The 14,304-nt window shown below is 39.5% G+C and overlaps 1 protein-coding gene across 1 annotated transcript; it reads right to left on the reverse strand.

Annotated features, from left to right (window-relative positions):
• Positions 1-11,117: 11,117 nt before the first annotated feature.
• On the reverse strand, positions 11,118-14,304 carry LOC145559608 (uncharacterized). The gene is made up of 6 exons (XM_081621007.1): positions 14,008-14,304; positions 12,922-13,249; positions 12,259-12,579; positions 11,852-11,962; positions 11,521-11,691; positions 11,118-11,376 (listed from the first exon to the last, which is right to left on the reverse strand). The coding sequence occupies exons 2-6, from the start codon at positions 13,222-13,224 to the stop codon at positions 11,239-11,241; spliced, it is 1,044 nt and encodes a 347-aa protein (XP_081477133.1). The 5' UTR covers positions 13,225-13,249; positions 14,008-14,304; the 3' UTR covers positions 11,118-11,238.

Consider the following 14,304-nt stretch of genomic DNA (forward strand, 5'->3'; position numbering starts at 1 on the left):
GTCTCGGCGACAGGTAGCTGCGTTCCTCATCCGGACGAGTTGGCTCCGGAAGGCATCAATGCATCGTGCCATAGCCGAAACCACCTCGCGTGAGAACTGTCAAGGAAAGTTAAGTCAGTAAAAATGCATGATAACTGAATACAAGATTCTGGATTAGAGCTAGACTTACTCTGGTCTGATGACAAGGAATCGGCCGCTCCACGAAGCGCTCGCCCTCAGGAGCCGGAGGAATCATCTCCTCGATCGGCCCGTACATCCCCTGGTAGTGGATGGACATACGGGGCGACACAAACTCAGTGGGACCATCCTAATATAACAGAAAAAGAAATCAGTAAGGTATTACTTGGGGGCTACTCAGTGCAAAACAAAAGCCAAGAATCTTACCCTCACATCCTCGGCCGGCACGGGGGCTGGGGCTAACAAAGGAAGTAGCTCCTCAGCATAACTCCGCCCAAGAATCAGATGAGATCGCCAAAGAGAACCAGGCTCCTCAGCCATGCTCGACAACTCTCTCTCGTCGAACATGTGGCGTGGTGGAGGAGCAGGAACGACAAAGACATCGGAAGAGTGCTGTCTAGCAACTCTCTCTCCTAAATACGCAACTGCTCCGTAGGTCCCCAGAAAATAACGGCGCTCAGCAGAGTACTGTGCGGCTAATCCAGGGACTGTCCAACCACCCCATGGCCGGTATGCTACCTCAGGTCCCTATAAAAATACCAATCGGGTAAGAACATGTGTGAAACATCGCAGAAGAGCAAGATAAGCACCAAGAATCATACCGAGATGATCCGACTCCGGACACGTGCAGTAGACAGGTCCACATGGTGGCCGCCCCTAGAGGCGCTCACCGGATACCCCCTCGGCGATGGTCTCGCCGGCGCAATGGAAGGAAAGTATTCATAGAACCAGATCTACAAAAGGCTAAAGCATGAGTAAATGTTAATTAAACATATAGGGCTAAATGTTATAGGGAATAATGTTTACCTCTACAACTTTCCAGAAAGCGGACAAAGCGACATTCGTCCTAAGAGACCGGTGGCGACACGAGTCCCTCAGTGCGCGAACGAAGTCAGTATAGGCCAAGCTGGCCCAGCCATAAGTCCCGATCCGCCGGAGATCGCGAACAGCAGGGAGATAGTAAAGCAATGCCCTACTACCCCTATCAGGGGAGAATGTCCCTGACAATAACATCAGCACGAAGATGCGCACCCGCTGCTCTCGGGTGGTCGCATCGTCATCAAGAGCCGCTGCCAGCGTCGAGCGGCGAATCCCTCTAGCACTAAACTGAGTCGTCTCGACCTCAGCTCGGGCCCGAACAGCAATCGGCCCCAGTAGTTCCTCGACCTCTGGAGCAAAGACGTCGATACTGCCGTCGAATGGCAGCAGCACAGAAGAGAACTCCAGTCCTGAGATGAGACTGAAGTCTGTAGGAGTGACCATCATCTCACCCCATGGAAAATGAAATGTGTTGGTGGTGTCCCAAAAGAACTCCACCAAAGCGCGTACTACGTGGGGACCCCCGCTGGAGGCGACCATAGCCTCGGAGGTCTTAAACAGGGCAACCAACCCGCAAGACTCCCATAGGAGTCTCGACTCTCGATCTCTGGCGATATGCATCCTATACAAATCACCGAGACCATCGCAGCCAGAGCCGTGATGTCGTGTCCTTCCCGGCTCGGTTCCCCGTCTCACCCTCTCAGAAATGTGGTGGACAGGGGCAAAGAACAATGTATGTTCATCCCACTCTGGGAACTGACCAAGCGAAGTGGATGGTGTAGTGTCGTCCTCCACGGGCTCATGCTCCCGTCTAGTGTTTCGGGACCGTGAACCGGAGCCTCGTTGTCTAGCCATGCTACATTGTGCAGAATCATCATAAATCAAGGTTCTATAGTATCTAAAGGTTTGCCTAGCCGCATGATACTATGTTCGCAAAAACAGAGTACGTAGTACTAAAACAGAGCACAAATTCGAATTGAGCATGACAAGCATTTTTCAAGTAATCAAACAATTTCTTGCAACACTATAGTGATTATTGTGACAAATTGAACAAGAATTGCTAGCAAAAACATCAAGAACGACCCACATTGTTCTTCACGACCTTAGGAGGTCCAACAACGGCGAATTGCTCATTTCTTCGCCAAATTGAGTCAAACAAGTCTCAAATTACTCCCAAGGAAATATACAAACATAAACAAGCAATTTCATGGCATAAAACTTGATAAATAGAGCAAATTGGGCATTATAAGTTTTGAATTTTCATGAAATTCGTGAATGAACATGCCAATAATTCATAAAAACCGGTGTGAGTTGGAAGGAAACTTACATAGATCGGGAATATGGATGAAAAGAGCTTTGATTTGCAACAAATTTGAGCGAATTTGGTTGAGAAATGAATGAGCAACGATCAATTGAAGTTTAGGCTTCTTTCGAGCAGCGTTCGCAACAAACCAGAGCACGAAACGAACTGAAACGGGAATTTAAAGTGATTCCCGTGCTGGCGCCAGTCCCTAGGCATTGGCGTCACATTATGTGCTTGGCGCCAGACGCCAATTTCAGCGCATGACGCTAATGCGAAAAGCTGGCGCTGATCGATTTTCAGCGACGCCAAAGCAGCCAGCCACCTTCTAGGGTTGTGCTAGCCTTCTGCAATATGTTTTGGGTTCCTTGGTACGCCAGTTAGCCTCTCTGAGCAATTTGACATGATTAAGTAATCGGCTTGATTACATGAAGTGATCGACCTGATGAAAAGATCGTCTCACTAAGCTTAAAGCGCCTAAGCATTGGCTCATTAGCAAAAGGCACCGACATACAGGTTCATTAACAAAAGGGCACCGACATATAGGTTCAAGAGCAAAGAGCGCCGACGTACAGGCATAGCAAAAGCAAAGTTCAGGCGAACTTTTAAAGATCGACGGGCGTGGGTCTTCGGTATTTTCCTTTGGGAGATTATCGCATCAAATGAGGACGACTTCAAGAGAAGATGTCTTCGGCATCATTCCCTAGCTTGCGGAAAGTTGTCACAAACAACTGAAGGTAATTTCGGGCGAAATTGTCTTCGATCATAGTTCCTAAGGCGTGGAACGTGATCATAATGCGGATGAGAATTATTTCAAGAGAAATAATTTTCGATGATATTCCCTTGGACGTGGATTATTATCAAAGCGGAGAGGATCGTTTCGGGCGAAGCAATCTTCTAATTTGGAAGCAGTTACAAGGCGTAGCGATTTTCAAGCGGGATGGCATTCTCTAGCTTGCAGGAGGTCATCAAAGAAATCGGTTATTTTCAGAGACGTGTGCTCGACGGTGCAAGATATGCGTTTCTTAACTCTTTTATCTGTTTAACTAACATTGTTTTGCAGGTATTGGCGTTATAAGATTGATTTAGGATCGCAGAACGTTCTGAATCATTCTCCGTCCCTATCGATACTTTGACTTTCGTTTTTTTAAACTTGCGTTTCTCCAAACTCAGTCAAAGTGGGGGCTTCTGTAGACACCCATTTGTGTCTCCCCAAAACCAAACCCAGTGATGAGTACCTTTCACGTCGAATCATGATCGAATGAAACGAAAGTGTGGAAAGGTCTAGTGTTGCGGAAAGTTTTATTTCTTTTCTTTTCTCTTCTCTCTGTTTTTGAAAACTTTATTTTAAGAAAACAGCCAATCCAGTTTGGTTGGTCCATGATAAGGGTCCAATAGTGGTGTAGTTGGATGGGGTTTGCAAAGACCTTTTCAACGATATATTATAAGCCCAATTCCGATAAATATTGAGGAAGTTATGGCCAATTTACTAAACTTGGCCCGGTTTGAGTTTTAAGTACGGCCCAATGATCTAGGGGAGGGCCTAATATGATTTATCATTCCTAATGTAATTAGGAATGGTTTTGGTCTTCTAGAACATTCTAGAAGGTCTTATCATTCTTAATTCAATTAGGATTCTTTAGAGTTTTAATTAGATCAAATAGCATTTTCGACTGAAATTATATTATTTTATCTTCCAGTACGGTAAAATTATCATAGTTTCGAAAACGTGTTAAAAGCTGGTTTGGCGTCCAACCCCAGGCCTTGGCGCCTGGAACCAGGATTGGCGCCAGACGCTAGCCATTGGCGTCTGGCGCTAGCCACTGGTCCTGGCGCCAATGAGCCAGGGCTGGCGCCAAGTTGTTTCTGTGATCTTCAGGCTCTGTTTTGATAAATTATCTTTTTTGGCCGATTTTCTCTATAAATATCGTATCAGAAAATTCCGTTTTCATTCACCAATCACCAATTATCTCCAATCACCGATTATCAATAATCATCAACATTCTCCAAATCTCTTTATTCATCATCTTTCTTTCATCAATTCTCAATAACATTAATCTTTTGGCATTCTTTCTTTCTTGCTTTTTTAATACAAAATTCCGCATTCACAAGATCTTGATACACCTAGCCATATTCGAAGTTGCCTTCGCCCTAGACGTGAAAGGTTTTAATTTCTGAGGGTTTGGTCCCAAATCTCTCTTTCAATTATTTAATTTAATTATTTTGTTTATTATTTTCCTTGAAGTTACTAACGTGTGTATTTTGTTATTAGAAAGAGGTACGAGGCATCCAAGTAAGTACTTTAATTGATTTATTGATATTATGATGTAGAAATCATGTTTATATTGTTGTTATGATTCCTAGTATCATGTCTAGGGTATTTTTAAATATGATTGTTATGATGCCTTTTATTCTCTTCCTAATATTTATTCATTGTTAGTATCATGTTAGGGTTAAAGATTTGATTTTTATTGCTTAGTGACATGCTAGGGTTTGTTATTAATCTTGTTAGTATCATGCTTAGGATCTTGCTATGCTTTAACATGATTATGATTATTATATTTATGATTGATATTATTTATTATTCATGATATTGATTATTTATTATGTTGCTTGATATGCTTATTTATTATTTATTGCTTGATCACCTTTATTGCATGTTTAAAGGGAATTTGTATTTGTAATCACGCTTAATAAGATAATTAATAATCTTGTTAGGTTAATTGTGATTATAATTCAAGTGATCGCCAATAATAGTTTAATTGTGCATTAATATTCAACCAACATAGATTAAACAGGTTTAGGGTTAATCTATTGATTGTATGTTAGTCAGAAAGCGCACATGAATACGATCAGAATAAAGTAGAGGCCTATTATTAGGGCAGGTTCAATCTCTTTTAGATTGGATTTGTACCTTCATCCCCGAACCCTTATTTGGTTCATGACCTTATGGAGTTGACGATCTCTTGGATCGTTAAGGGGTGTAACCTTCACCTCGTGATGGTTTACAAGTTCCTTAAAAAACTTGTTGGCGACTCTTTTGCTCTATCTTCTTCCCTTTTGGACGCCACCGTACTTTAGTGTATGATCACAGTGGGGTTCAAGCTAGTGGGATTTTAAAGGCTTGAAACTATTCCCTACAGCTGGACATTTGAGATGCTGAAATCTCTGTTGCATGCAGCTCCAGCAGCTCTGGACTGCTTAGATGCAGCTTCCTTGGCGGCCTTGGAATGATCCCTCACCCTTGGATTTTTCACAACCAAAGCCTCACTTGCTTTCAATTCCTTCCCAGTTAAACCCCCTTTGCAAGTCAATTTGTTGTGGCCAAAATTTCCACAACTGCTGCATCTCACAGTTCTTGCCCTTTTCCCTGGTTGTTCTTCACCCTCTTCCCTTCTTCTGTTTCTGCTTGGCCTTCCAATACCTCTCTTAATCTTTGGTGGGGCAATGGTACTTGGGTGGTTAGGATTAGCAGGTGGCCATTGAGAGACATCAAGTATGGGGTGTATAACATGGTTGTATACTAGCTTGTATGTCCTTGCAGAATACCATGAGCTGACATAGTTATGAGGATCAACCTTAGCATGAAGCATAGCTCTAACTGCATGTCTGCAGGGGATTCCAGATAGTTGCCAAGCTCCACATGAGCATAATTTGTTGTTGAGACTCAGAGGAAATTGGGACTTTCCCTCATGTATCTCATACTCTCCTGGGATTGATTGATAAGCCCTAAATGTGCTTGTTGATTTGCTAATATCTCTGACAATCTTAGCAATTTTAGGGCACAACTCATCATCATTCCAGTCTTGTGCCCTTTGATGCCTTGATGCAATTCTGACCATGCATACCCTTCTAATACATGTGACCAATTGCAATTATTAGAACAAACAGTTAGCTTTCTATTCCATAATGTAAGTTCAATTTTAAGAATACTTAAACTCATATAACTTCAAGCAATGCATTTGTCAACACCTAGGGTTGAGTTGAAACTCTCAACAAAATTTGAGGTGTTTGAGTCATTGCGCACATTTGGATCAAACTTGTGTTTGCTCCATTTGGATTGATCCCCTAAATCAGCAAACCATTTCATAACATCAGCTCCCCCTTCCTTTTTTAGCCTTTCCATTGCCTTTCTAAAGGTGTATACATTAGTGGCATTGCAAGCCCTCCAAAATAGAATGTACATCAAAGGACCTGGGAATGATTTTTTGTAATTCCTACTCAAGTGCCTGCAGCAATACCTTCTGTTTGCTTCAGGCCGCACTTCAGATAGAGCAACATCAACCCCCTATTTCACCAATAAAAGAAAGTTATTAAAATCTTACAAAATTATGGTAAAGCAACAGGATGGACATAGATTAAAGGGTTACCTTCTGTCTGTCAGAAATTATAGTTCAGTCTTTCCTATTTGATTCCTTCACAATGTTGTGCAAATTCCAAAGAAAGTAAGACCATGTTTCTTTGTCTTCTCCACTGACTATTGCGTAAGCTAATAAGAATATTTCATTGTTGCCATCTACTGCAACTGCAGACAACAAGATACCCCCATAATTCCCTTTCAAATGGGCACCATCAACCCCAATCAAAGGTCTACATCCTGCAAGGAATCCCTTCCACTGTCCAGCAAAACTGATGAAAATGCTAGTGAACAAGTTCACCCTAGGTATTCTCTCACTTAATGTCCAACTACCATATGCCTTTGAATCAAGATTAGTGCCACATATCATATCAGCATACAAAGGCAACTGAGAGTAAGACTCATCATGGCCACCAAATAGATCTTCAATCACATACTTCTTGAGCCTGTATAGTGATGCTTGTTTCATGTAGATACCAAACCTCTGGAACAGAAGATCATTCAAAGCCTTGCCTGGAATGTCTGGAGCTGCCCTAACGTCTTCCATCACCTTTGAAGCAGCCCACTTGACAGTGCAAATAGGATTATAGGTCTCCGAACCCCTACAGTTGTGAACATCTGGCCATATCTTCTTAATAGCCCATGTTTTCCCATCAGACAACCTACTAACATGAAGTCTCCATTCACAACACTCTGCATAGCATGTCACAGTATACCTTTTGTTGTCTGCAGCAATAACATTCAATGCAAACCCTTCTTGCACTGCATAGTCTTTCAAAGTCTCTCTCAAATGGGTCTTGTCTATAAAAATCATCCATGGCCTAAGAACAATCTTACCAAACTTTACCTCTTCATACATTTCACCCTGCCCATACAGCTTGTTGAAATAGTCATCATCATCATCTGAATCCACAAAAGATGCCCAAAACCCAGCCTCCCATTTATCTTCTATGTAGGTTACATTGCTGATTTCCCCCCTTTCATCTTCTGGTACTTCTCCCTCTGGTATCACATCAGCATCAGAATCATCTTCATCTTCAAAGCCATGGTCAACAAAGTCATCATCCTCATTATCATCCCCAGAAGAACTACTAGAATCACTAGGCTCAATCCCCCCTGCCTTAGTAGTAGCATAGGTGACCTTCCTTCTGGCCTTAGGTTCAGTAGTAGGATTAGTGACTGGTACAGAACTAGTCCCCTTACCCTTAGTACTAGTCCAAATCCCTTTCCTCACTTGAGTACTCTTTGGTATTTTCCTACCAAATAGACTAGGATTAGTGACTGGTGCATAATCTCTAGGGTTAGGACTAGTTGAATGCTGGGTTGAATTGGGTTGAAATGTGTTTGGATGTGGTGAAAACCTAGGGCTTCTTCTAACAAGCAAAGTTTTAAACACAGTGTGTAGGGATATGGGAGATGGGGGATACTTCTCACCACCAGATATAACCCTCCCCATGTCAATGTCTACAACTTTCCCTTTCCCTTTGCCTCTCCCTTTCCCCTTTGCCTTTGAAGAACCCTCTTTACCTTTCCCCTTTGCATCTGCCCCAGTAGAACCCTCTTTACCTTTCCCCTTTGCATCTGCCCCAGCAGAACCCTCTATCCCTTTCCCCTGTGCATCAGTCCCAATAGAACCCTCTTTCCCTTTCCCCTTTGCATCAGTGACAGAAGAGCTCCTTTTCCCTTTCCCCTTAGCCTTCTCACAAGACTTCTCAAACTCTTTCCTACCCTTAGTGTATTCCCCCTGAGACTGATTAGATTGCTTCCCATTGCCCTCCTCATTATCTTGCAAAATATTACCCCAAGTCATATCTGGATCATAGTTGAACTCATTAACAAACATGTTAACTAATGTTGGGCGGGAACATCACTAGGTCTGGAATCATCTTGCACAGGACTAGGAGGCTCAACTTCAGTTTGCACACTACTGGGAGCAGAAAGAACATCTTGCACTGGACTAGGATGCTCAACTTCAGTTTGCACACTACTGGGAGCAGGAAGAACATATTGCACAGTAGTATTAGGCTCGGCTTCAGTATGCACAACATTAGCCTGATCAGTGTATTTCAACCTTAGTTTCCTCCTAGGCTTCAGCTTGTCTCTCTCACTATGAACCTGATACTGAACTTTATAATTGGGTGAGGGGGGTTGAGTTGTAACAGGCTGTGATTGGGGTTGATTTGTAAGAGGAGGTGGTACATCTCCTAGTTCAACAAGTACTATGGTGGTCTCACCATTTATCTCATACACTGCAGCTCTAGGAACATAGTTTGGGTCAATTAAAGGGGGTGGTGATGAGTCTGGTTCATATGTAGGAGCTGGTGGCAAGTCCCCTAGTTCAGCTACTATTTTGTTTCTTCTAAACTCAGACACCAAATCATTCATGTAGCTAGATCTCAAAGGGTTTGTTCCAACTAAAATCTCATACATTTTAGCCCTAGGAAATCCTAAACATCCTTTGTACACCACCATCATCATCAATAGGCCAATGTTTCCCTCTATATGCATAAGCAAAGATAGGATTCACTATTACTACCCCTTTTTTCTGTAATTCATCCTCAAATTCTATGATTAAGTCCATGAGATTACAACGATCAACATCCACTTCAATATCAACTTTGTGCACCTTATACTTAGATCTGAATAAAATGTGTCATCCATACTGCAAAATTGAAATACACTACCATTTAAACACAACACAACACATCATCATAAAATCAAGCACATTACTACATTAAACCTAGGTTTACAACTTCACAGTGCTACAACATGCATAACACAATCATAATATAATCCAAATTTTTTTTGACAAATAAAACAACTTTAAGCATCCACAATACATAATGTGCAATTCTAGCATGAATTCTACCAAAATCAAACAACATTACATCATTATTCCTTATTCGAACTCATAATTGAACACCACAAAAAAAAAAAAAAAAAAAAAAACCCATTCAATACCCTAAAACATAAGAATTTAAACCAAATAATTTACAAAATAAAATTCGAAGTTGAGTACTAACCTTAATGGCAATTTGTCAAAGAAATTCTCCAAATTTTCTGCTTCAATTAGGGTTTGTATACAGCTTCAGAACAGAGGAATGAGCAAAGAAGTTGAACGATCAAAAAATTTTGGCTGTTTTTGTTATAAATGAAGTTAGTTGGGCTTGGAGGGTGACTTAATGACTAGGGGGCATTTTCGTAAACTCAATGGCTGACCTTAATCCTCACAAAATGCCCTAAGTTAACGTTTACTTAACGTTATAATTAAGTAATGATCACTGTAGCAATTAGGTAAAAATATTAGGTGCACCGCTGATAATGAAAATTTAATGAGGTACACCATTGATAAAAAGTCAATTATTTGAGGGTACCAGTGATAAAATCCCTTAATAATAATATGGTGATCAATGTGTAAGAAAGAGAAACGTTGGTGGGGTATTGAAAAAAGTAGGAGAGAATGATGAGCATTTTTTTTTATCACTATTGGGACAAAATATGCTTACCAAAAATGCTCATGAGCAATGTAAGGTAGTAAGGTGGGAAGAGAGATAAAGTGGGTAGAGAGAGAATTTTTTTTGCTCACTATTGTAAGTGCCTTAAGCAAACTTTATTTATTGCTTTTATTTTTAGATGTTTATATAATCATTCTTTTTTTTTTTTTTTTTTTTTTTTTTTTTTGAAGAAGGAAGATGTTTATATAATCATCTATATGCAAGGTTGCAATTTTGCATAAAAATCAGAATAATTAGTGATGTATCTTCATTGTAAGGTTCAAATTTGGTAAGTAGTATGCTCTAAATATTATTTTTTTTTTTAGTTGAAACTCTATTGCTTTAATCATCTGCATCAAGATTGTCTTTAATGATTGAAGTGTTGTATCATAATTTCAGTTATTTTTTTTAAAAAAAAGAATAAAATTATATACTTAGATAAATAAACCTTGAGATTTATAATTTAAAAAAAAAGGATTGAGAATAAGAGAAAGAAAAATTGTTTAGTTAAGATGTTGAAATTCGAAGGGCCCATATTTTAAATTAACACAAGGCCCCAAAAATGGTTCAGACGGTCCTAATCTTGATGATTTAATGTCCCACCGTATTTTTCAAATCAGTTGCTATCCTACTTGCATTCAAACCCCTAAGCTAGCAGTCTTCACTGATTCAGTTTCTGACTCAACTTCTCCCACCCATATGTATATCAAATCTTTTCCTAGCAAATTGCTAAACATTATCATCAATCCTTATCATTATTTAAATGGCAATGTTTCATCTTGTGCACATATATGCAAATAAAGGTGGGATTTCTAAGCTGTGGTTTCTTCTCTCAATTGCCTTATCCCAATAGTCAATAATCATTACTTTGTCAATATCCTCTACTACCAAGTCAACATCCTCACCCCTATATTGAAACCTTAAAACAACAGCATCACTCGTGCCATAAGAACCAAACAAACAACACATACACAAAGAAACAGACACAATCAATTTAAATCTACATCAACTATTGGAACTTCAATCAACAATTTAATACCATAAACATGATTACAACTACTTAGGGTTTTATTAACATCATCAACAATATCCTAACGATCCAGAACCAAGGCAGTTGATTTACAAATCGGGCACACATTCTTCAAGAGCAACCACTTCTTCAAACAATCTACATGGTATTCATGTCCACACTCTAGGGTTCCCAGCTGCTCATTATCTTCATATTCATCCTGCAATGCCAACAACAACCATCATCATACTGCATACGGAGCCATTTTTTCATTTAACAGGTTAAGGTTTTATTTAAACTTCAACCAAGCTTACTTTAACACCCGGAACAGAAGGATAGCACAGAACATCATAGTAATTTTTACCTGACATATGATGCATAAATCGTTGTTTTGATCGCTACATGACAACTCCTCTGAATTGATAGTAGCTGCAGTAGATTTCTTATATCTTCTGGTTTTCAGATGGCATCTGATGTCTTTCTCTGTCAACCCAGTACAAACTGTCCCAATACGTTCACTCAAAGCAAGAAGCTCCTGCAACAAAGAAAGCAAATATCATATCATATCACCAATGCTAGGATACAAGGAAAATCTACATGTCTGATTACACTCTGTAATTTATCTGCAAGAGCAAGGTACTATTTTACAAAACAATATATAGTTATAAACAATCAAGATGAGATTCATAACTCACCGCATAGGACATGTTGTCAATATCCAAACGCATATTCCTCTGATTATCACTGATGCTCTCAACATTGTAGTCTACTTCATATAGGTTTGGAAATTCCAAAAGCGCAACTCCCTACAAGCAGTGAAGCAGAATATTAACATTCAAAATAATAACAGGTGTTCGTCATCTAAATTATATGTTGTGCAACATTTTAGTATTTCAGCTGTAAGTCTGTAACTCTAACAGCGCAAATAACAGGAAATTTACTTTGTGAACCGCATTCTACGCAAAAGCAGATAACATTAACAAGTGTCATGCAACATATGTAGATATGCGGTATTTAAACAGCTGTTTCAGCTTATGAACCAGATTATGTATTTCTAAGCTATAGCCCAGATAAATATGAGGAGTTTAGTAGATAGACATACATCTACTGGAAGAGTCCTTAAACGAGGAAGATCAGGGCGCCTGACAGCTACAGCAGGCACAAGGCTTCTTCCTTGAGAGCGATGTGTTCTAATGCCTGTTGGCCGGTTTGTTGGCTCTGCACTTTCTTGGAATATTGGCAAAAAATTATGAAGCATACCATCACTTGTTGGAACAGTACCTGGAGCTGCCAGAAAAGGAGGATAACTCACCGCATAGGGCATGTCATCAATATCCAATCGCATATCCCTATGATAATCACTGATTCTCTCGACATCGTAGTCTACTTCATAAACGTTGGGGAATTCCAAAATCGCAACTTCCTACAAGCAACAAAGCAGAATCTTAACATTTTATATAAAAACAAGTGATCCTCACCTAAAGTATATTTTGTACAACATTTTAGTATTATCATCTGTAAGCCTGTAACTCTAATGGCCCTAATAACGTTAATTCTCCTTTACTTGTTCATTCTAAAAGCAGTAAAGGAGTAAAGATTTATGAACAGCATTCTACGACTCTCTGAAAAGCAGATAATAACAAGTTTCATGCAAGATATAAACATATGTAGTAATTAAGCAGCTGTTTCAGCTTATAATCCAGATTATGTCATTCTAACCTATAGACTAAAGAAATATAAGTGGGATTTTAATGGATAAACATACATCTACTGGCAGAGTCCTTAAATGAGGAAGATCACGGCGCATGGAAGCTACATTGGGCACAGAGCTTCTTCCCTGAGAGCGATATGTTCTAATGCCTGTCGGTCGGTTTGCTGATTCCGCACTTTCTAGGGAAGTAGACCCACGGCGTCTGGAAGCTACATTGGGCACAGAGCTTCTTCCCTGAGAGCGATATGTTCTAATGCCAGTAGGCTGATTTGCTGATTCCGCTCTTTCTAGGGAAGCAGACCCAGAATCATTAACAGGTTGCTGCTGTCCTGAGCCCTGAGAGAAGTGGTCTTTCATAGTTCAACCCAAATATTAAAGGGTTCTGCAATACATCAGCAACCAAATTTAATTCAGTCATCAAATTAGACTAAAAATTCACATAATTTAAGGGAAAATATGCACAATTAAGGAAAAATTCACCAACAAAATCGCTTGTTATTATCTTTCATAACATTAGCAATTAGAAGCAATAGTTCAAAAATCCAAACCCCATATTTAGTATACTGACAATTAAACTAAATTAGATCAACAATAAACCTTAGATTGTGAAATTGAAATTCGATGATTAGTCTAGAAAAATCAAATTATCAAATCAGACTAGAATAATCACATAATTTAAGGGAGAATATGCCCATTTAGTTCAATTATCAAATTATGCTTATAATTTTCTACTCCACCAACAACATCACTGATTTGATCTTTCATTAGTTTTATAACCTCAACAATTAGAAGCAATAGTTCAAAAATCCGAACCCTATAATTAGTATACTAACAAATTAATAAAATTAGATCAACGGTAAACCCTAGATTATGGAATTGATATTTGATGATTAGACTAAAAAAATAAAATTAGACTAGAAAATTCACATAATTTAAGGGAGAATATCCATCATCAAATTACACTCATAATTTTCTACTCTACCAACAAAATCGCTCATTTGATCCTTCATAACCTCAACAGTTAGAAGCAATAGTTCAAAAATCCGAACCACATATTTAGTATGCTTACAATCAAACAAAATTAGATCAACTATAAACCCTAGATTATGAAATTGATTTTCGATGATTTCAAAAAATTACCTCAGAAGCTGCTTCAAATGGAGTATTGAAATTAACAGAAGGCTGTTTAATGGAGAACGTGGAGTTTGCTTCAATGGAAAACGTTGAGTTTGCTTCAATGGAGAACCTTAAGTTCGCTTCAATGGAGAAGAAGAACGTTGAGTGAGCTACAACGGGAAACTAAGAGAGAGAGACCGGGAGTGAGTGCGGTATAACGGCACAATAATAGGTTTATACGCAATAAACCGCGTAATACGTTTGGCGGATTAATTACGCGGTTTTTTTTTACCGTTGATGATATTTGTATAATTGTATCCG

The sequence above is a fragment of the Chenopodium album genome, chromosome 9 (genome assembly GCF_948465745.1).
Source record: "Chenopodium album chromosome 9, dcCheAlbu1.1, whole genome shotgun sequence".
Lineage (NCBI taxonomy): Eukaryota > Viridiplantae > Streptophyta > Magnoliopsida > Caryophyllales > Amaranthaceae > Chenopodium > Chenopodium album.